A 21,694-nucleotide genomic window follows, 5' to 3' on the forward strand; every position below is an offset into this window, starting at 1 on the left:
TGTGGGTCTAATCCCTGGTTGGGGTGAGTATGAGAGGCAGATGATTGATGTTTCTGTCACACATTGATGTTTCTCTCCCTTTCTTTCTCCCACTCTTCCCCTCTCTCTAAAATAAATAAATACAATCTTAAAAAAAAAAGAAGAAGAAGAAGGTCCAGCCATGGCTGGTGTGGCTTAGAGGATCGAGCACTGGCTTGCAAACCAAAAGGTCACGGGTTCAATTCCCAGTCAGGGCACGTGCCTGGGTTGTGGGTCAGGTCCCCAGTTGGGGGGGGTGTAAAGAGGCAGCCAATGGACATTTCTTTCTCTCACACATTGATGTTTCTCTCTTTTTTCCCTCTTGTCCTTTCTCTCTAAGAAGAAAGTTAGAAAAAGAAAGGAAAGGAAAGGAGGGGAGGGGAGAGGAGGGGAGAGAAAAGGAGAAAGAAAAGAGAAAAGAAAGAGAGAGAAAGAAAGAAAGAAAGAAAGAAAGAAAGAAAGGAAGAAAGAAGGAAGGAAGGAAGGAAGGAAGGAAGGAAGGAAGAAAGAAAGAAAGAAAGAAAGAAAGAAAGAAAGAAAGAAAGAAAGAAAGAAAGAAAGAAAGAAAGAAAGAAAGAAAGAAAGAAAGAAAGAAAGAAAGAAAGAAAGAAAGAAAGAAAGATCTACCACCCCTAGTGAACAGGATCTGGGAAAATTTCCTCTGAGAACGGATTTCAGTGCTGAGAACTAAAGGCTGGGAAGGACTTACCGGGGAACATGGATGTAAGGGGACAGCATCTCAGACAGAGGGAAACGTGCAAGAACAGGATCTAAGGTGAAGCAAAATGGCATATTCAAGGAAGTGAAGTGCAGTTATATATGTTCTCATTTCTCTCAACTTGTCTGTGAACCTAAAACTGCCTAAAACTGCCTAAAACTGTGAACCTAAAGACTTTAATAAGTAAAGTCTTTTGAAAAAGAGGCTGTTACTTTCTATGGCCATATCACCCTGAACGCACCTGATTTCCTCTCATAAGAGGCTGTTATGAAAAGAGCAATCAATAGACCCGGGACTGAATACATAGAATGGACACAACAGAAGACAGAATTAGTAACCTGGAAAATAATTTTAGAGAAGCATCTCAAATATGAGGATACCGAAAGACCAAGAGATAGACGGTAGAAGAGGAAAATTAAGAGCCATGAAAGATTGATGTTGAAAATTCAACACGCATCCTTCCTTCTGTAGTGCATTTGCAATGCTATGCTTATTTGCGATCCTTATTCAGAACCGGCTTCTCCCTTGAGTGTTTTATGTAAATAGTAGCCAAGGCCTGCAGACATTACTCTCTAACATTACACCGTATTCATTCCCTCTATTGTATTTATTGCAGCCTGTATTTATGTATTTATTACTTGGCTACTTCTTTTCTCCATTAGAATATGTTTATTGATGTTTTGAGAGAAAGAGAGAGAAACATTGATGTGAGAGAAAAACATCAAGTGGTTGCTTCTTCCCATGTACACCCAGATCAGGGGTCGAACCCACACCACTTTGGTGGATGGGCAATGATCTAACCAGCTGAACCACCTGGTCAAAGCTAAAAACTCTGTATAGTTTTAAACATCAGAAATTCTATAGCCATTATCATCCATAATCTCTCAAATTTACAAGGACTAAAGTGTTGCCATTAGCCTTGATGGCAATCAGACCTAATCCCTCTGGAGGCCGCCTCTAGTTAGTTACTTCTGAGTTAATAACAGACTCCTCACAGTGGTAATTTCACTTGGAACCATAGAGTCTACCTTGTTAGAGGACAATGTGATTTAATTCTTCTTGAGACTCAGATGACGCCTCCAGTTGTCTGCATGTCTGATGTATACATCTAAACAAAGCCTGCCCACGCGATCAAAGGGAAAACCACCCTGGAGCAGCAATGGAAAACACCTTACTAATAGGCTTCAAACCGAGGATTGTTAGGAATTCTCCAGAAGCTGATGACTGCAAAGGTGGACAGCTTTTGCCCAAGACCACCAAACAGGGTTAATTTTCTGATACAGTCAGTAGTATTGTAATAACTGTGTATATTGTCAGATATGTAACTGGAGTTATCTGGGTGGTCCCTTTATAAGGTACATAAATGTCCAATCACTGTGTTGTGCACCTGAAATTAGTTAACTGTAATTGAAAAATAAATTTAAAACAATTACTTTTCTGATTCTTCAGCACTATTTTCTTTGTTAATTATACTATTAATTTTAACTATTATTGTACCTGGTAACCAAATAAAGTATTTCTCACTATGATCTCCCTTATTCTCACCCTGTTACCTTTGATCTCTTATGGTCTCCTCTGTCACTTAAGAAAAAAACAAACTCTCCTGTGTGTTTTCTCAGACTGGCTACATGCTCTGAATTTGATTACTAAATCTCTCTCTCTGTCTCACACACACGCGCACACACACACACTCACACACACACTACCTTAAACTGACAAAAATTAATATAGCTGTTATTTTATTTACTATTATTTTTAAATCCTCAGCCGAGGATTTGTTCATTGATTTTAGAGAGAGTGGAAGGGAGAAAGAGACAGAGAGACATACATCGATCGGGCTGCCTCTTGCATGCACTCCAAGCCAGGGATCGAACCTGCAACCTAGGTATGTGCCTTGACCAGGGAATCAAGTCTGCAACCTTTGGGTGTATGGGGACAATGCTCCAATCAAGTGAGCCACCCAGTCAGGGTTATAACTGTTCCTTTAAATACCTCAGAAGGGAGCTTTCTTTCTATAGGTCCCTTCTGGTACTTAACATTTCCCTCAAAAAGTAATCTCAAACCCTGATCTTATAAAAATTGGCCATTGGCCTCACAGACTGTTTTTGCTAAGATCAGTACAGAATCAGAATCAGCATGACCTAGCCTTTCAGAAATGGGAGCTAACATTAGGGAAGTTTGTTCTGTTCAGAGACACTCCAACTTATTTTGCTGCTACTGTTTAACTTCACTCAAGAAATATGCCCCTCTTCCCTGACTGGTGTGGCTCAGTGGGTTGGGCATCGTCCCACAAACCAAAAGGTCACTGATTCAATTCCTGGTCAGGGCACATTCCTGGGTTTCAGGCCAGGTCCCCGGTTGGGTATGTGTGAGAGGCAACTGATTGATGTCTCTCTCTCTCTCTCTCTCTCTCTCTCTCTCTCCCCCCTTCTCTCTCTCTAAAAATCAGTACAAATATCTTTGGGTGAGAATGAAAATATTAAAAAAAAGAAACGCTGGATTCTCCTTCCTTTGGCATTGGCAGGAAGTTCAAACCATCCAAAGCTCCAGCTGTGTGTGGGACCCCTTGCCCTGGCCCCACCCACTAACTACAACGAAATTCCAAACTAGTCTCCCCTCTCTGCTGTCTCCAGAGAGTCTCATTATGTGAATAATAAACCTTTCATATCTTCTTGGTGCCTGTGTGGCATCATAAGGCTTAACATCCAAAGTAAATTTTGGGTGTGTGGGGGCATCCACCCTGCCTCTGCAGGGTGATCGCAACACTAACTTGGGCCCCTGGCCGGTGTGGCTCAGTGGTTGAGTGCCTGCCTGCGAATCAAGGGGTCACCGGTTCAATTCCCAGTCTAGGGCACATGCTTGGGTTGAAGGCCGGGTCCCCAGTGCGGGGCGCACAAGAAGCAACCGTGCATTGATGTGTCCCTCCCTCTCTTTCTCCCTCCCTTCCCCTCTCTAAAAATAATGGACAAAAGGCATACTGACGCTGTCACCTAGGTCCTGGCGTTAGGAGAGGCTGGCTTGGCACTCATAGCTCGGCATCGGCATTCTTCTGTTGAACATGAACAAGCCCACAAAATATCAACAGCAGACAGGCTCACTCTGTGACTATGATGAATTAAGACAAAAAGACAGCCACTCTGTAATTAAGCCTGGGCACAGACAAGAACATGAACATTGTCCAAGACACAAATGACTGAACATCCCTCTGTCTAATATGAGTGACTGCTGTTTCCTTACTAGTTACTGCTTCATTCTTTTTGTCTTCCAGACATGGATTACTGAGATACTCCATCATAGAATTATCCTTACTTTCTTTTTTTTATTTTTATTTTATTTTTTAAAGATTTTATTTATGTATCTTTTGAGGGGAAGGGAAGGAGAGAGGGAGAGAAATATCAATGTGTGGTTGCCTCTCATGTGTCCCCTGCTGGGAACTGGCCTGCAACCCAGGCATGTGCCCTGACTGGGAATCGAGCCGCGATCCTCTGGTTCACAGGCCCGCGCTCAATCCACTGAGCTACAACAGCCAGGGCACTTTCTTTTTTTTAAAGATTTTATTCATTTATTTTTAGACAGAGGGGAAGAGAGAGAGAGAAAGAGAGGGAGAGAAACATCAATGTGTGAGAGACACATCGACGGGCTGCCTCCCACACACACTCCAAGCAGGGACCAGGCCACAATCCAGGCATGTGCCTTGACCGGGAATCATACTGGCAAGCTTTCGCTTTGTTGAATGATATTCAGTCAATTGAGCCACATCAGTCAGGGCAGAATTAACCCTACTTTCTGACAGCAGCCAAATCCAGAGCAAAGTCCTGCTTCTTTAACCCTCCCTAAGATCATCTATCACAAACCCACACTCTATCATGTCATTTCTGAAACCCCTCTTACTGAGATGCCCCGAAGTTCTCCACGATGTGCTGTCTCCCCTGTTGTTATGAGCTCATAAACCCTACCTTGTTCACCAGTTGGCCTTTGACTGAAGCCCATTGATATTATCCGCTTAGAAAATTATCTGAAAAACTATTATATAAAATCTTTTTAAAAAGAAAAAACTATTATACCTAGTAATAAGAGAAGCAAGTGAGCAAGGTGATCAGAAATAAGGTTGAAAAAGAAATTAAATACCTTTCCTTTTAGACACAAAATCAGAAAACATAATAAAAGGATATTGTTCATCACGCTAATAAAATCCATCAACTTCCTGTCAATACATTGGGCAAAAAAATACAAGCTCTATACATTTTTTTAAAGATTTTATTTATTTATCTTTAGAGGGGAAGGAGAGAAGGAGAGAAACATCAATGTATGGTTGCCTTTCATGCAGCCCCTGCTGGGAACTGGCCTGCAGGGAACCAGCCTGCAACCCAGGCATGTGCCCTGACTGGGAATTGAACTGCGATTCTCTGGTTCACAGACCTGTGCTTAATCCACTGAGCTATACCAGCCAGGGCCACAAGCTCTATACATTTTTACAGAAAAGAAAAAGTGACCTGAATAAATGGGGGACATATAATGTTCCGGACATGAAGACTCAACATTGGATTAATGTGTCCCCAAATTAATCTATGAAATCAATTTAACACCAGCAGAATTCTTCTTAATCTTCTAAATTATGAAATATTCCAAATGCGCAATAATCTGTGGGAGACAGTAATATAATGAACATCTGGGAACTTTTCTCCCAACAGAGTTCAATATTTTGTAATTTGCCTCAAGTCTTTTTCTTTAAGAAACAAAGTATTTCAGCTCCAGCTGAAATTTACCCAATGGGTTCCCCTACCCAATTCTATACCTCTCCCTCCTTTCTCTGAGGTAACTGCATTTGAATTGATTATCTATCATTCCCTTGCATGTTTTTATTCTTCTATTATATAATTAGGGGTCCATAAACAGCATATTTGCATGTTTTAAAAAACTTGTTGAAAACAAGTATCATACTATATACAACAGTGTCCGACTTTCTTTCTTCTGTCTTTTTTTTTTAAAGATTTTATTTATTTATCTTTAGAGGGGAAGGGAAGGAGAGAGGGAGAGAAACATCAATGTACCCTGGCATGTGCCCTGACTGGGAATCGAACCGCGATTGTCTGGTTCGCAGGCCCGCGCTCAATCCACTGAGCTACACCAGCCAGTCTTTCTTCTGTCTTAATGTCTTAACGCCGGTGATGTTGTAGGTTTGAGAATTGTCCCTGTTGATACACTTGGCTGTAGTACATATTTAACTCTTTAGCGAGACGTTATACACACTGAAATGTGCACGACAGAAGGGCACAGTCTTATAAAATTCCTCAAACTGAATACACATGTAACCAGCAACCAGATCAAGAAACAAGGTGACCAGCACCTCACCTCATGTGCCTCCCTTGTGCCCACTTCCAGTCACTGTCCCCGACAGGGTACCCACGATCCTGACTTACAATTGCATGGTTTAATTTAGCCTGATCTGTAAACTTTGTATAAAGACAATCATATGGTATGTGTTCTTTTATGTCTAGCAGCTTCTTTTGCTCCACATTGGGAGATTTGTCCATGTTACGCATACAGAATTATGTTTCAAAAAATATTTTATTTATTTTTAAGAAGAGGAGAGGGGGAAGTAGAAAGACAGGGAGAGGAACATCAATCTGGTGCTCCTCACACGTGCCCACCTGGGGACCTGGCCCACAACCCAGGCACGTGCCCTGACTGGGAACAGAACCTGTGGTCCTTCAGTTTGTGGGACGATGCCCAACCAACTGAGACACAGCAGCCAGAACAACTGTTCATTTTGATGCTTAGAACCTGAAGTTTTGCCCCATGTGCAAGCTAACAAGTTAGCCTGCTGCAGTTTTACACATATACACACACAAAACACAAGACCTGTGTCTCATAAAAATAGGTCATTTATTATTCACAGCAAAAAGCAGCAGCCAGAGCAATTGGCTTTTCATGGTCCAATTTGCATGAGGCCAGATGTTTCCTGCCTATGCAGTGGGAGGCAACTACAGGAGAGGAACTTGAAATTAGGAGACTGAGCTTTTACGAAGCTGCTGACGGGTCAAGCTGTCTTCCTCTCCATAAATGGAGATTACTTGTTACTCTGGAATATAAACAATCTCCTGGTTTGGGGGGTGGGAGTGGTATTTCTAGGTTTATTATCCTAAATTGTCTGGAAATCTCTCCAGAGAGATACACTAGCTCTAATTTTCAAAACTGCTTTTGAAACATGTCCTTTTGCTCGGAAGGCCCAGACCACGCAGGACCACGAGATATCCACAGACACTTGTCTCCAACACACTGCTCTTTAGTGTTGTGAATACACCACAATTTATTCATCCATTGGTTAGTACGCATTTTGGTAATTTCCTACTTGGGGCTATTATGAATAAAGCTGCTGTAAACATTCTTGTACATGTGTTTGGTTAATATCGGTACACATTTCTGTTAGGTATATACCTAGAGATGGCATCACTGGGTGATAGATGTATATATATGCAGGTCTAGTAGATACTGCCAGACAGTTTTCCAAAATGATTGCTGTCCCCGTTACACTTCCATAATCTGTGAATGAGACACCTTGTTTGTAGAATTCCTTAGCAACATTTCGTGTTATCAGATTTAAAATTTCTTGCCCATCTGATTGATATGCAATAGTATTTTGTTGTCTTAACACAGAGCCCCCTGACTTAACATAAGTATATTTTCATGTAATTGGCTATTTGGGTTTCCTCTTTTATAAAAAAAATTACCTCATCCTTTGCTTGATTTTCTATTGGGTTTTCTATTGCTTGTCTTTTTCTTATTTTTTTTTAAGATTTTATTTATCTTTAGAGGGGAAGGGAAGGAGAGAAGGAGAGAAACATCAATGTATGGATGCCTCTCGTGAATCCCCTGCTGGGGACTGGCCCGCAACCCAGGCATGTGCCCTGACTGAGAATCGAACTGCGATCCTTTGGTTTGCAGGCCCGTGCTCAATCCACTGAGCTACACCAGCCAGGGCATTATTTTTTTGTAGGAGCTCTTTATATATTGTGGTTATTCATTCTTTATCAACTTTGTGTTTTTAAGCTGATTATGTCTTTTGGGGTAGACAAGTTTGTATGATGGTCTAGGCATATAGGGCTCATAAAACCATCAAGCTCACATTATGACTAGGGTGAGTGAGCAATACTGCCCATTACCCTAGGGGGTGGAGAATTAACCAAGAGAGAGAATTAGACCTGGGGGCACCCTGTAGCCAGTTTGAGCAATAACACGGGAACGTAGGGCATGGATCAACACGTGAGAACCACACAGGACCTGTCACATCTCAGAAAATTCCTGTGTGAAGAAATGACCTCCGAGGACATCCCATTTTCCCCCTGTCCTCTCTAAGTCCCCAGAAGTTAGACTCCAGCCTGGGGTATGTGAGGGGTATGCAGAAAGCCTGTTTGAACTGAAATTATTTTTTAAAGGTTTATTTATTATTAGGGGCAGAAGAAAGAGAGGCAGAGAAACATGTGAGAAAGAAACATCATTTGGTTGCCTCTCACATGCCTCCAGGTGCGGGCCTGGCCTGCAACCCAGGCATGTGCCCTGACCAGGAATGGAACCAGTGATGACCTTTCAGTTCACAGGCCAGCACTCAATCCACTGAGTCACACCAGCCAGGGCTGAACTGAAGTTATTAAGGAAATAGGGTTCAGTGGAGCAGATCCTAAAGGAAATAAGATTTTCTTTTGTAGGAGAAAAACAATACATGTTCATTATTTCACTGAAAAAAAATTTTTTAATCCTCTTTGGCCCTATCCTTCATATTTTGCAATAAAAAATTTAGATCCCTAGACCTAATGTTTTCTCTTTCTAATACTCACTAAATAAAATTTCAGAGCTCAGTCCTATAACTGTCTTCATAAACAACTAGAGGAATCCGAGGAGGAAAAGAAATGCCCTCCTCTGCGTGTTGCGGAGGAAGAGCTACATTCTGTATCATATAGTTCACACCATCTCTTCTGGTGACGTCTTCAGGTGAGCAGCTTTGTCTTGAGTTTCTGTACAAACAGAGCCCTGTGTGAATGCCAGGCCTGTTGCTGATTTCATCTCCATTAAGGTAAGTCTGGGGTTTGACTGGTGTGGAGGGAAGTGGTGGGGGTAAAATTCAGACAACTATAATTGAACAACAATAATTTTAAAAAAATATCTGTCCTTGAAATTGTTATTTTAACGGGGGCTCAGAAATTGTGGCTATGGCCTGCAAAAACCTTCCAATGACACACATAATCATGACTGGTAATGTGTCGTCCTGGAAACTATGTTGCAGCCCTGGCTGGTGTAGCTCAGTGGATTGAGCGCGGGCCTGCGAACCAAAGGATCGCAGTTTGATTTCCAGTCAGGGCACATTCCTTGGTTGCGGGCCAGTTCCCGGCAGGGGATGCATAAGAGGCAACCATACATTGATATTTCTCTCCCTCTCTCCTTCCCTTCCCCTCTAAAGATAAATAAAATCTTTAAAAAAAAAAGAATTATGACATCTCTGAAACTCTAAGCACTATAAATAAGGATACAGAGCCCAGCTTTGTCACTTTCAGGCGGCATAAGTGTGGGCAAGGTTTGTCTGTCACCTCAGAAGGGATCATTGCACTTGGGGTGGTGAACACACACCACAATATACAGATGATGTATTATAGAATTGTACTCCTGAAACCAATATAATTTTATGAACCAATGTCACCCCAATAAATTCAATAAGAAAGAGCCCTGGCTGGTGTAGCTCAGTGGATTGAGCGCGGGCCTGCGAACCAAAGGATCGCAGTTCGATTTCCAGTCAGGGCACATTCCTTGGTTGCGGGCCAGTTCCCGGCAGGGGATGCATAAGAGGCAACCATACATTGATGTTTCTCTCCCTCTCTCCTTCCCTTTCCCTCTAAAGATAAATAAATAAAATCTCAACAAAAATTCAATAAGAAAGAAATGATCATTGCACACCCTTCCTCTTCCACATGGCTGTAGCCAGTCTGATGACGCTATAGATTCCTGAGACAGCCCCCACTGGTCAGATCCAGAGGTTGGCCCTAAATAGGCTTCTTGAGATGGTTCCCAGTCCCAACAAATCCCCAGGGGAGGCGGCCTTCCTGTTCACCTCCATGACCTAGGTGGTTGAGGTGAGGACATCAGAGCCGTCCTGCTCAGTCAGGTCCCGTTCTCCAACTGAGACAACAGACCTAAGAACACTCAGGGTAAAGTGTGCGTGCCCACTCTCGTCGCTCTTACTTTTCTTCTTCTCTCTGTTCAACTCTTTCACTTCTCTGACACTCTTGTTCTGACACTCTCTGCCCTTCCGTTTTTATCTCTGAGTCTCCCAACTTCAATATCTATCTCCTCTTTTCCATTCTCTTTTCACTTGTTTGTTCTTTTTCTTTTTTGTTTGTATCCCTATCTCTGTATCTTTGTTTCTCCCTTGATGTCGCCATAAACTCTGATTTCCCCTTCTCTTGGTATCTTTTTTTTTTAAAAGATTTTATTTATTTATCTTTAGAGGGGAAAGGAAGGAGAGAGGGAGAGAACTGGCCTGCAACCCAGGCATGTGCCCTGACTGGGAATCGAACCGTGGTTGCTTGGTTCCCAGGCCCGCGCTCAATCCACTGAGCTACACCAGCCAGGGCTCTCTTGGTATCTTTGTCTCTCTCTCTCTGCTTGTCTTTGATTTCTCCAAGTCTCTCTTCCCACCCTCGCAGGGCCTCTGCCTGAGGAAAGGGGTAGGGGGATTTCCCCACCTCCTGCTCCGGCCGGACTCCCTGTTCGCCCCTGAATCTGTCCACCTCTGCAAACCATGTGGACAGGTTTATGGCAAACCCATAGACCACAGGGAAAGACAGACACCAGCCAAGGAGATCAAAGGAAAAAAATGGGGAAAGACTGAGATCAAGATAGAAAGGGATAAGGTCGGGAGAAAACGGGAAGGAAGAACCTGGATGAGAGCAGCCGAAATCCTTATTAGAAGAAGATGGGATTAAATTAGGGATGAGAGAGAGAGAGAGGATGCAAGAATACAGGTTGGCATCTCTCTGCCTTTCTGAGGCCCTTCAGCCAGAGGTTAAGTGGGCAGATAGTCTGAGGAGGCCTGGCCTGGAAGTCTCTGGCAGGATAGCCCCAGTCCAGCTCACAACTCTACAATGCCACCTCTCCTTCACTCCTGTGTTTGCTCCATCTCACTCCGGAGTCCCTCCCACTGGCCATACCTTTCTTTTTATTGATTGATTTTTAGAAAGAGGGGTGGGGAGGTGGCAAGAGAGACACATTGACGTGTCATTCCCCTTACTGATGCACTCTCTGGTTGATTCTCCTATGGCCCTGACCAGGGATGGAACCTGCAACCTTGGCATATCAAGGATCACTCTTAACCGAGCTACCCAGCCAGGGCTATACCTGTATTTTTTACCTCCACACTGTCTTCCTATTTCTCTTAGTCTCTGTAAGAGACTTTGCCCTTTCTCGTCTCCCTTTTCACTTATCCCTTGTTTTTGCCCGCATGTTTTCGTGCATCTCCATTAATGTCTCTATAACCCTATGCGTCTCTCCAGTTCCTCTTTCTTTCTTCATCTGTTTCTGCTTCACTCCCGCCTTCTCCCATTATCTTAAGTCCCTGCCCGTGAAAACCACCAGGGGTCTGAGCCCACATCCCTCGTTTTGGGAAGGGAAGTGGGCCAACCATTTGGTCATGGGGCAGGCGGGGGGGGGAGGGCAGGGCCTGAGGACCCCAGCACCAGCTAGGAGGTGGTGGCCCGAGGACCTAGGGTTTGGGATTGCCTGAAGGGGTGGCAGAGGGGAGAGAGCAGGGACTGAAGTTGCAGAGGTCTAGAGGCACAGAGCTCTCCGGCTCTCCCTAAGGGGCTGTGGGGGGAGGAGTCCATGTGGAGCACACCAAAGAGATAAAGTAGGGACTAGGCCTCAGAGGAGCCTGGGTTGGTTTATGAAGGAGTAGGGTCTGCTGGAAGCTTAGGGGGGGCCAGCTCGAAAGGAAGGGAGTGGAGCCGGAATAGACAAGGGTCTGTTGGAATGACAGCAGCTTGGGAGGGACTTGAGGACTCCTGGGATGGAAAGTCTGAGACCTAATGGAACAGTGTTTGGAAGGATCAGGGTGTGGTCTGGAGAAAGTGGCTAGAGCTGAGGAAGGCCGGGGCCTAGATGTACAGAAGAGGAGGGACCAAAGGAAGTGGCCCAGAAATATAAGGGCCACAGCCCAAGACACCCTGGGTCTAACTGGGACCTCGGTCCTTCACAGACCTGTGTGCAGAGCCAGCCATGAGTTTGAGGCTGGGGCCCTGCTGAGGCCAAGAAAGCTGTGTGCACAGTGCCTACTACCCACACCTACCCTCCCTAGCCAGTCTTCACTGGGATGACGGGCTCTTCCTGGCATCGAGTCAATCAAGCATACAGTACTGCAGTCCTGCCACTGCTGAGAACCAACCACTGGCTCCCTGCTGAAGCCTTAAGCGGCCTGGGGACTTAATATTTGCACCTCCAGGGAGCGACTTCATATGAGGCCATTTCCACCCCTTTGTGATGGCCTGCACAAAGGGACAGCTTTTATGTCTCCTATGAGGCTATTTGCACTGGGGCACTTGCACCTCAGAGACAATGCTTGCCTCACCCATGGTGGGGGGGGGTTACATAGAAGAGACAGCATCTGGAGGCAAGTCCATCCAGAAAAAATTTTCTCATTACCTGCCACCCGCCCCCCTGGGCCCAAAATGAAAACTTGTTTCTGGTTATTTTGTAGTTCCCCCTAAAAAACACTGACAACATGGAGTATGGCGGAGCAGAGTGTTTCTGTGGCACAGAAGAGGAGACTAACACAGGGCCCTTCTTCGAGGAAGCCAGGTCTCCCTGACCTTTCCTTCTTCCCAGGTCCTTGCTGAGGCCGTGTGGAGGGGGTTATCTTCACACCAATGGTATCTAGAACCACAGAGTTCGTTTCGGGTTCAGATTTCCCAGCCTTGGCAATGGGGGCCTGGGAGGGAGGGTTCGGGGTGCCGTGTGCAAAACCACTCCCTCAACCCCAGCAATCCTTGTGTTCCCTCACTTCTCCCAAGCCTATTCCTCTATGTACTTATGATTCATCACTTGGCCCCCACACATGCTTATTCATGTATCTATTAACATCTTGATTCATTTCCCCTCTTCGTCATTCACCCTATATTCACTAAGGCCCACTCTGTGTAACTCCAAATCTTAGGGCTTCTGAATTGCCGAAGAGGGCCCTGCCTCTTACCTCAAGGAGGACATCCCACCGGTGGCTTAATGAGTACATACAAAGGCATTTCAAAACCAGCTTTAAATACTCATCAGGGAGCCACAGGAAGGGGTTGGGTGAGAGCTTGTTACATGTGAGTGTGGGGCTGGGGTGCCCTGAAGGAAGGGGACCCATCCATCAGGGTAGCTGGGGTGCCCCACGCCCACCCTGGGACAGGGAACAAAGAGAGTAGAGGCCCTCTCTGGAGGGTCCCAGGGCCAAGTGGGAGCCAGCCCTCCCTTCGAGGTAGATCATCGGGGAGGGGAACGGAGGAGGAGCTCCCACGATGGTGGTGACAGGTGGTCACTTCCTCAGTGGTACTGCTGATAGCCGGGATAGCCTGAGGCCGGGGTACCCTCCTTAGGGGGCAGCTGGCTGGGGTCCTCCAGGAACGGGGGTGCTGGAGAGGGGAGAATCAAGCAAAGGTGAGCAGAGGAGGCCAGGCAGGGCATTTCCCACCTCTTCCTGACCAACTTTACCAGATACTCACCATTGCGGAACTGCTGGGCAGTGTAGCGAGTGAGGAGGATACCAACGCCCTCGATGAGGGCCAACAGGATGCCCCCCATCATTGCCGAGCCCATCATGGCTAGTGGGCCACCTGGAGGAGCAAGGAGGCAGGAAGAGAGAGCTGAGGGCTGGCAAAACAGAGTGGAAGGGGTTGGGGCCAGGGCTGGGGGCACTCACTGCGAGCAGCCAGCACAGCCCCGGTCAGCGCTCCGCTGGTGATGGAGTTCCAGGGATCCTCCTTGCCCCGCAGCTGCACCAGGCCACAGTCAATGGTGGAGAACAGGCCTCCCCACACTGCAAAACTACCTGCAGGGGTAGAGAGGCCTCATTAGCGTTCCCGGGGGATCCCAAGCATCCACAGCTCGAGTTTATAAGCACATTTACCTTCTATATGGCTTTGTTGTAATTTTATTTTAAATTTTTAGGAAGAGAGGAAGGGAAGGAGAAAGAGAAGGAGAGAAACATCAATCAGTTACCTCTCATACTCGCCCTGTCCAGGACCAAACCCACAACTCAGGCATGTGCCCTGACCAGGAATCGAATCTGCCACTCTTCACTTTGTGGGGCAACCCCCAACCAACTGAATCATATCGGTCAGGGCTCTACTGGCTTTTAACGGAGTACCTTTTGCCTTCATAAACCACCACATAGAGTTGGCATTCTGATCTTGGTTTCAATGAGAAAGAAAAAGGTTAGGAAAGCCAGTTAACAATATGCTAGTTAAAATGTTTACTGGGGCCTTACTGGGTCCCGGGACCTGATCTAGGTACTGCAGGTTATTTGGCTTCTGAAATTTTAAATTAGTTAATGTCATTAAAGTGCACAGTAGAGCAACAGGCACTTAGTAAATACTATGTAAATTACATAAATTGCAAAATGGGGTGGTTACTGCTATTGTCATCCCCATGTTACAGATGAAGTTCGGAGAGGTTAAGCCACTGTCCCAAGGTCACATCAGAGAAGAGCCAGGGTCTGGATTAAATTCCAGAACTCATCCATATTAACTTGTTGGGAAATGTCAACCCTCCCAGGAAGTCCCATGCAGAGTTGGGGCTCGAATGTGGACCTACAACTTGCAGACTAGACCCAAAGCAACAACCACCGCCAACTTTGCCATCACATCTCCTATGTCTCCCCAAGCCTCTCACCTCCAATCTGAGGGGCTCGGATCCTCACTGCGTTGACACTACCTCTCAATCGGTGCCGAATTCCCTGGGGAAAGTGAAGAGTAGGAGAGTCAGAGCAGGGCTGAGGTCAGTCAGGGTTTTTAGCTCTTCAGAGGGGGAAGTGGGTGGGAATCCTGTTAGGGGTATTCAGGAGTAAAGCTGTGAAGAAGCAGCCAAGAATTAAGGGGCCTGGAAGCACCCCAACATAAGTATTCTCAAAGTTGGGTTGAGACATTCTTATCCATTTATCTGCCCTTCCATTCATTCAGTGATTACTGAGCACCTGTGTGCCAGGCACCATGCTGTATGCAGGCATAGAGCAGTGGGAGAGGTAGACCTGGCCCTTGCACTCTCATAGCTCACAGTATATTGGGACAGAGACATAGAGAGGAAGGGTACAGTTAAGCAAGACAGCTTCGGACAGCAATATGCACCCCAGAGGAACTAGAATAAAGAGATACGATAGTGGTGGAGAGATAAGAAAAGACCTCTTTAAGGAGGGGGCATATGTAATGAGACCTTGAGGATGAAAGGGAGAAACTTGGGTAAAGATCCAGGAAAGAGCGTTATAGGAGTTGAGGGAATTGCAGATCCCTTGGTGAATGGATGATATTCAAAGTTTGGCATTTGATGAGATCTCCAGTGAGGGGGGGTAGTGTCAGAGAAAGAGACAGAATTGATGTTAAATTAAAAACATTTTCTTAACTGTAAGGCTGTCTTCCTTCTGCCAGTTAAACTCTTGTCGCTCCCCCTTTATACAGGTTTCTGACCCCGAATCTGCCTATAGGTAAAATCTGACTCTGCACACACATATGGTATTTGGTGATCTGGACAGAAAAAGGGGTCTGTAACAAAATCTGACACCCTTTCTTGTGCCTTTTCAAGACTGACACATGCCCTGAGAGGATAGTACAGAAGGGTAAAGTGAGTCTCCATTAAACCCAGAGAAGAGATTATAAAACTGCTCTTAGAATTCTACCTGAGAAAAAAGAAATTCCACTGAAAGTAACCACGCAGAGTGACACCTGATCATAAATTCCTAACTGGACGTCATGGTAAGTAGTCACTACTCAGGCCCATAACTTCCCTAGTAAAAGGTTATCTTTGCCTTAAGCAAGCCCTGTTCATTGCTTTTGTGCATCTAGGTCAATACACCTTTGAAACCTTCAGAAGTGTAATCACTCTCAAGAGAGCACATAATCTTAACTGTCCTGCAGTCCAATCAGAGAGATTTCCCTGCTTTGCTTTCTCCCACTTCACATAATCTTCCTTATGTTTACTCCTTAATTCCACATGTATAAAACTATAAACTGTCATTCTGGGAAGCATTTTTCTCAATTTGTTGAGATATTGCTTCCAGGCAGGTCCTCTATTTGGCTCAAATAAACTCTAATGAACTTTTATAAAATTTTTCTACGAGTTTGGAAGTCTTTACACGGACAGAGATGACTGTTTCCACTGCAGCATTTCCACAGAGGCGCTCCAGTTGGGTTTGGGGTGAGGTACAGAGGCTCTGTTTTCAGTTCCCCAAAACCCCATATCCTGGTGTCACGCCTAGCACATAGAAGACAAGGTGGCACCAGAATGATTAAGTGCATGTAACTGGCAGCTCCAAGCAGTTTTCAGAGCAGTATCCCGTGCTGACAGGACAGGACCCCAGCACCACACCCAGGGAAGGCCAGGACTCACAACAGGGGCATTGCGGAAGCCCTTGATGGCTTGGAAGACTCCGCCACCGATGACACCCATAGTGAAGGCTCCACCACAATCATCCACAATTCGCCATGGGCTGCAATGTAAAGGGGAGGATGGAGTTAATGCGAACCCTCCCCCGTTCCACGCCACAAGGCCACTTTCCAATTGGGAGAAACCAAGTCACCTGAATGGGAAGTAGCCTTTCAGATGGCGATTATTTTCCCCTTCATTTAAGCAGGTAAGAGTGCGAAGAGGAAAAAATATTCCTCTTTGCCCTCTGCCCCTCCCCTTTGCAGCTAAACACGGAATCAGCCGACCGTTTTACTATCAAAGATTAAATGAACTGATATGTACAAAGAGTTGTCACCTTCCGATAATCACTACACAGTGTTAACTGGCTGGTACTGTTATTAAAGCAGGGAGAGTCGCACCCCCTTCTCCGCTACTGAGCACGTCCAACCGCGCCCCGCCCTCTTTCCTCTCTTTTCGCCTAGCATAACTGGGAAAAACCAAGAGCGGGCCTTGGGGAAGACCCAGCACCACCTCCTTGCTCACAATAGGCTCATCCAGGCCCCGCCCCCATTCACTAGAGCAACCAGGGAAAAACCAAGCGTGGTAACCCTGGGGATTTCCGTTTAACACCGCGCCACCCCTTGGCGAAAATGGATTCGACCAGCGTCCGTTTTCTTTAACAAAGACGGGCTGGGAGATGAGTCAGGGGAAACGTGGAATGGTTCGTCCTACACTGCACCTTCGCCAGGCACACAGTTGTAGCCCCTCTTAACGGAGCCCAAGTGGGAGGGAACAAGTGGAGGAGAGCGTAAAGACACAACTAAGCGTCTCTGGAGTCGGGGCCATGGCGATTTGGAGCCACTGCCTCTCCCGCCCGCCTCCCACAGCTGGCCATGGTGCCGCAGGGACAGTCCCGAGGCCTGTGCCCATCGCCGTACCAGGGCTCCCGAGCGTACTCCTCCATGGCGCCGGCGTCTGCCTAAGCCCCGGAGTCGGCCTCAGCCCCGGCTGGGCCACGCCCACACCGTACACGCACAGAGACTTTCGAACTCCCACCTATCCCACGGCCACAATTAGGTTGCTGCGTCCTACGTCAGGCTTACACTACACTCTCATTGGCTACCCTGGATATGTCCTCTGTTTTCGCAGCCTGAGCGTCACCCAGTTAGTTATTTCAAGTCTTGGGGTCCGGAGAATTCTTTCTGTGCTGTGGAGGGAAATTGTCGTGTGGTCCTGGTGTTTCTAGCGGTGACGACAGTGAGGCGACCAGTCTGACAACTTCTATTACCCGCGTGAATATTGGTAATGTTGCGGCGGGGGGAGTGCATTTATTGAAACTGGAGGAGGTACTACACTGTGAACCCCCATCGTAGCCCTTTGGTTGCTCCCACCTGGCAGTCTTTGGAGGACGCTGGGTGAGCCCATTTGTAGGGCGTGGGGGAGCCCAGTTAGAACCCTTCAGCGGTGGGTGGAGCCTAGGCCTTGGAGAGGAACTGGGTTCTGGAGCTCCTGTCCTGCATACGTTTGGTAAGAGTTTTGGTTGCCACCTATTTTCCCCCACCTTTTAGCGCAGCTTTCCTCAGCCCAGCTACTGGTGCAAGTATGGGACGTGGGGGTCCATATTAGCACATGGCGGGGGAGGGGGGCGCTTGATTACAGGATCCAAAGTCAGATTTCCATCTGAGCTGGTTTTCAGTCTGTCCATCCGTCCCTAGGTCTGTGTGCTACTCGCTATGCCGCTGCCAGTTGCGCTGCAGACTCGCTTGGCCAAGAGAGGCATCCTCAAACACCTGGAGCCTGGTAAGAGATCTAGAGCAGATGGGCCTACCACGTGCCAGGCTTGACTGGCACTTTGTTGATACTGCCACTTGATAGGGAGCGTGGGCCTACTGTGCAGCAAGCAGTGGAGTGGCAAGCATTTCATGGTTAACCATATGGATTTCTGACGCCCGTTCCTACTGGGTGCCAAGCATAGGTTGGGGGAGGGGCCCCAGGGGAGATTGACATTTCATCCTTAATATTGACAGCTGATACCTATTTGGGCCTGCTGTATGCGGGATTCAGTCCATCCATTCATAGAAGTGATTACAGAGTAAGAGTGAGGATAGCTGTCATCTGTGGCAGTCTTCTGTGGGCCTAGGACAGTGGCAGGATGCTCATACTGATACTTTTTTTTTAATTTTGTATTTTATTTTAGAGAAAGGGGAAGGGAGGAAGAAAAACATCTATGTGAGGGAGAAACATTGATTGGTTACCTTTGCCTTCTGAAAGTGCCCTGACAGGAGCAGAGCACAGAGCCTGCAACCTAGGCATGTGCCCTGACCAGGAATCCAACAGGTAATCTTGGTTTGAAGGACGATGTCCAATCAACTGAGCCACACTGGCTGGGCTGATACTGTGTTCTTTCTCATACTGTTAGGTAACATTTTTCAGACCTATTGTGGCGCCAGGCACTGTGCCGGTGATGTTCACGATGTCAGTTGCTGACATGTATTTTCATAGTACAAAGTACCTGGATATACATTATGGTTGACAATATAAAAAACGAGGCCCTGGCTGGTAGCTCAGTGGATTGAGTGTGGGCTGCAAACCAAAGGGTCACCAGTTCGATTCCCAGTCAGGGTACATGCCTGGGTTGTGGGCCAGGTCCCCCAGTACGGGGTGCATGAGAGACAACCACACCTTGATATTTCTCTCCTTCTCTTCCCCTTTCTCTAAAAATGAATAAATAAAATCTTAAAAAAAATGACAGGACCTATTATTTAGGCCCATTGTGCTGGATGGTAATATTTACACCTTATTGTCAAAAGGCATCTGTTTTGGGCTACAGTGTGCCAAGTACTAGAAAATGCATCTTATTTCCATCTTATTAATAAGTGACATTTATTACAGGCCTAATGTGTGCCAGGCATTCCTCATGTGGTTGATACTGATTGTGGTTATTGATATTTATGTTAAGCCTCTTAGGTGCCAGGCCCTGTGCACATAATATTTTTTCTGCTGGTATATATCTAAATAACAGTAGTGATGATTATAGCTGACATCTCTTTTGGGCCTACAGATGTGAAAGGCATTGTGCTGTTGCTGACATACACATTTCATGGTTAGTTATATCCACAGCTAAAATCCACGACAGGCCTACTGAGGGCCTGGTGCTGAGCTGACAATATACGCCTTTTTATTATATCGATATCAACTGACAGCTGTATGCATCAGGCTTCCGGAACTGAATGGATTCAGAGCAGTGTTTGGATAAATCCCTCGCTATCCAGATTCTTGCTACACAAAATACAGGAGTCAGAAACCCCCCGTTGCCAAGCTTGGGAGCTGAATAGGTTTGGATATTTTCAGACAGACCGCTTTCTGTTTAAACTCATTTTAGCCAAATAGATTTTTGTAGTGTGCTGTTACCTACTCCCTAAATTCAGGAACTTCGGGAATGTGGATAAATGTCTATCTAAACCAGAAACCAGATAGGCTTGGGTAATAGTGTATCTTCACTGAACCCAGAACAGGATGGATTTAGGTACATGTTTTTGTAAGTTCACTACCTTAGATGCTAGGACTTGGAATGTGACCATTATGTGCCATAGCTGGTGAGACCTGGCACACTCGTGTGTCCATGTGAACGTGAGCATCTCTCCGTTCCCAAAGTGTAGGATGAGCGTCCCCTATCCTTACTTCTCTCCTCTGCCTGTCCCGGCAGAGCCAGAGGAAGAGATTATTGCTGAGGACTACGATGATGATCCCGTGGACTATGAGGCCACCCGGTTGGAGGGCCTGCCACCAAGCTGGTACAAGGTGTTTGACCCTTCCTGGTAAGCCTGGGGACCATGGGGTTGGGGGCCGGGGGAAGCTGACTTCCGACTTTACCCTTCCTGTGCTGTCCCTGGCCTTGGGGAAATGGGGGACACAAGGGAAGGAATATGGGGTCCTCCTTGGGGGGGGTCCTGATATGGGTAGGTATAGGCAGAGATTGGGGAGCAGTTGAGGCTACAAGGAGAGGACATCTATGCCGATACTGCTTCTCTCCCTCTCCTGCCTTGTAGCGGGCTCCCTTACTACTGGAATGTGGAAACAGACCTCGTGTCCTGGCTCTCCCCACATGACTCCAACTCCATCATTACCAAATCTGTCAAGAAGCCCAGGAGCAGTAATGCAGGTGAGTAAGGCAGGTCCAAGGGTGCCACAAGTGCTTCTTGCAGTTCTTAGAAAGAGCTCTGTAAATGATAGTGGGTCCAGGAGGGGCAGGTGAGACAGGCAGATCCAGCCCCAGGCAAGAGAGGCTGTCAGAGGTGAAGGCTACTGGGTCCTGAGGTAGGAGGAAGAAGGTCACTTCAGAGGTTTCATGTGGCCAGATGCTGAGGAGAAGTTGGACCGGAGCCACGAGAAATCGGACCGGAGTCACGAGAAGTCAGACCGGAGCCATGAGAAGTCAGACCGGAGCCACGAGAAGTCAGATAGAGACCGAGAGCGTGGTTATGAGAAGGTGGACAGAGAGAGAGAACGGGACAGGGATCGGGACCGGGACCGTGGATATGACAAGGTGGAGAGAGAAGAGAGCAAAGAACGGCGCCACCATCGCCGGGAGGAGCTAGCTCCCTACCCCAAGAGCAAGAAGGGTAAGCTGAGCAGGGCCACGACTGGGGTAAGGCAGCAAGGCACTGGGGGGAACAGTGTATAGAAGGCCTCACTTCCCTTCGTGCAATTGTCTGAATCTGGGGCCTGGGAGAAGGTGGTGCAGCCATGGCACCTATGGGCTCCATTTCTTCTGACGGGGGAAGCTCAGTGATCAGGAGCTTCGTGTGCCTCCGTTGTACACCTTGCTCTGCCACCTCCTTCTACAGTTGCAAGCCGGAAGGATGAAGAATTAGACCCTATGGACCCCAGCTCGTACTCAGATGCACCCCGGTAAGTGACACGCCCCCATGAGCCCTTCTCTTTCCTGGACTTCCTGCACTGACCATTCCTTTCTGCCTCACTATCTCCTTCACTGACTCATTAGTTATTTGTCTGTGTGTTTGTGAGGGGGGCTGCCACATCCCACCCCCTGACCCTCTGTCATCCCCAGGGGCACATGGTCAACAGGACTCCCCAAGCGGAACGAGGCGAAGACCGGTGCAGACACGACAGCCGCTGGGCCCCTCTTCCAGCAGCGCCCTTATCCATCCCCAGGGGCCGTGCTACGCGCCAACGCCGAGGCCTCTCGAACCAAGCAGCAGGACTGAACCCTAGTGGGTCTTCAATAAAATCTTTTCAGTGGGTCATTCCCACCAGGCCAGAGTGCTTTCTTCCTTTGTATTTTTGAGGCTTTCCAACCCA

At 46.9% G+C, this 21,694-nt stretch overlaps 2 protein-coding genes and 1 non-coding gene across 5 annotated transcripts; 2 read left to right on the forward strand and 1 right to left on the reverse strand.

Annotated features, from left to right (window-relative positions):
• Positions 1 to 13,012: 13,012 nt before the first annotated feature.
• TIMM17B (translocase of inner mitochondrial membrane 17B) lies at positions 13,013 to 17,417 on the reverse strand. Its single transcript, XM_037159577.2, has 6 exons — positions 17,311 to 17,417; positions 16,355 to 16,454; positions 14,648 to 14,711; positions 13,677 to 13,805; positions 13,480 to 13,590; positions 13,013 to 13,389 (listed from the first exon to the last, which is right to left on the reverse strand). The coding sequence occupies exons 1-6, from the start codon at positions 17,334 to 17,336 to the stop codon at positions 13,301 to 13,303; spliced, it is 519 nt and encodes a 172-aa protein (XP_037015472.1). The 5' UTR covers positions 17,337 to 17,417; the 3' UTR covers positions 13,013 to 13,300.
• LOC119060461 (small nucleolar RNA SNORA26) lies at positions 15,538 to 15,657 on the forward strand. Its single transcript, XR_005084594.1, has one exon. It is a non-coding gene; the product is annotated as a small nucleolar RNA SNORA26 (small nucleolar RNA).
• A 104-nt stretch (positions 17,418 to 17,521) lies between the features above and the next one.
• On the forward strand, positions 17,522 to 21,655 carry PQBP1 (polyglutamine binding protein 1). 3 transcript variants are annotated; one of them, XM_037159539.2, is made up of 7 exons: positions 17,522 to 17,674; positions 18,088 to 18,172; positions 20,079 to 20,190; positions 20,422 to 20,534; positions 20,731 to 20,994; positions 21,220 to 21,283; positions 21,444 to 21,655. In XM_037159539.2, the coding sequence occupies exons 2-7, from the start codon at positions 18,106 to 18,108 to the stop codon at positions 21,598 to 21,600; spliced, it is 777 nt and encodes a 258-aa protein (XP_037015434.2). In that variant the 5' UTR covers positions 17,522 to 17,674; positions 18,088 to 18,105; the 3' UTR covers positions 21,601 to 21,655. The 3 variants fall into 3 exon arrangements, with proteins under 3 accessions (XP_037015434.2, XP_037015448.1, XP_037015444.2); XM_037159549.2 differs by lacking the exon at positions 17,522 to 17,674 and adding an exon at positions 17,802 to 17,899; XM_037159553.2 differs by lacking the exon at positions 20,731 to 20,994.
• Positions 21,656 to 21,694: the final 39 nt, after the last annotated feature.

The sequence above is a fragment of the Artibeus jamaicensis genome, unplaced genomic scaffold (genome assembly GCF_021234435.1).
Source record: "Artibeus jamaicensis isolate MK-2021 breed Jamaican fruit bat unplaced genomic scaffold, CSHL_Jam_final contig_60, whole genome shotgun sequence".
In the NCBI taxonomy this organism is placed as follows: Eukaryota; Metazoa; Chordata; class Mammalia; order Chiroptera; family Phyllostomidae; genus Artibeus; species Artibeus jamaicensis.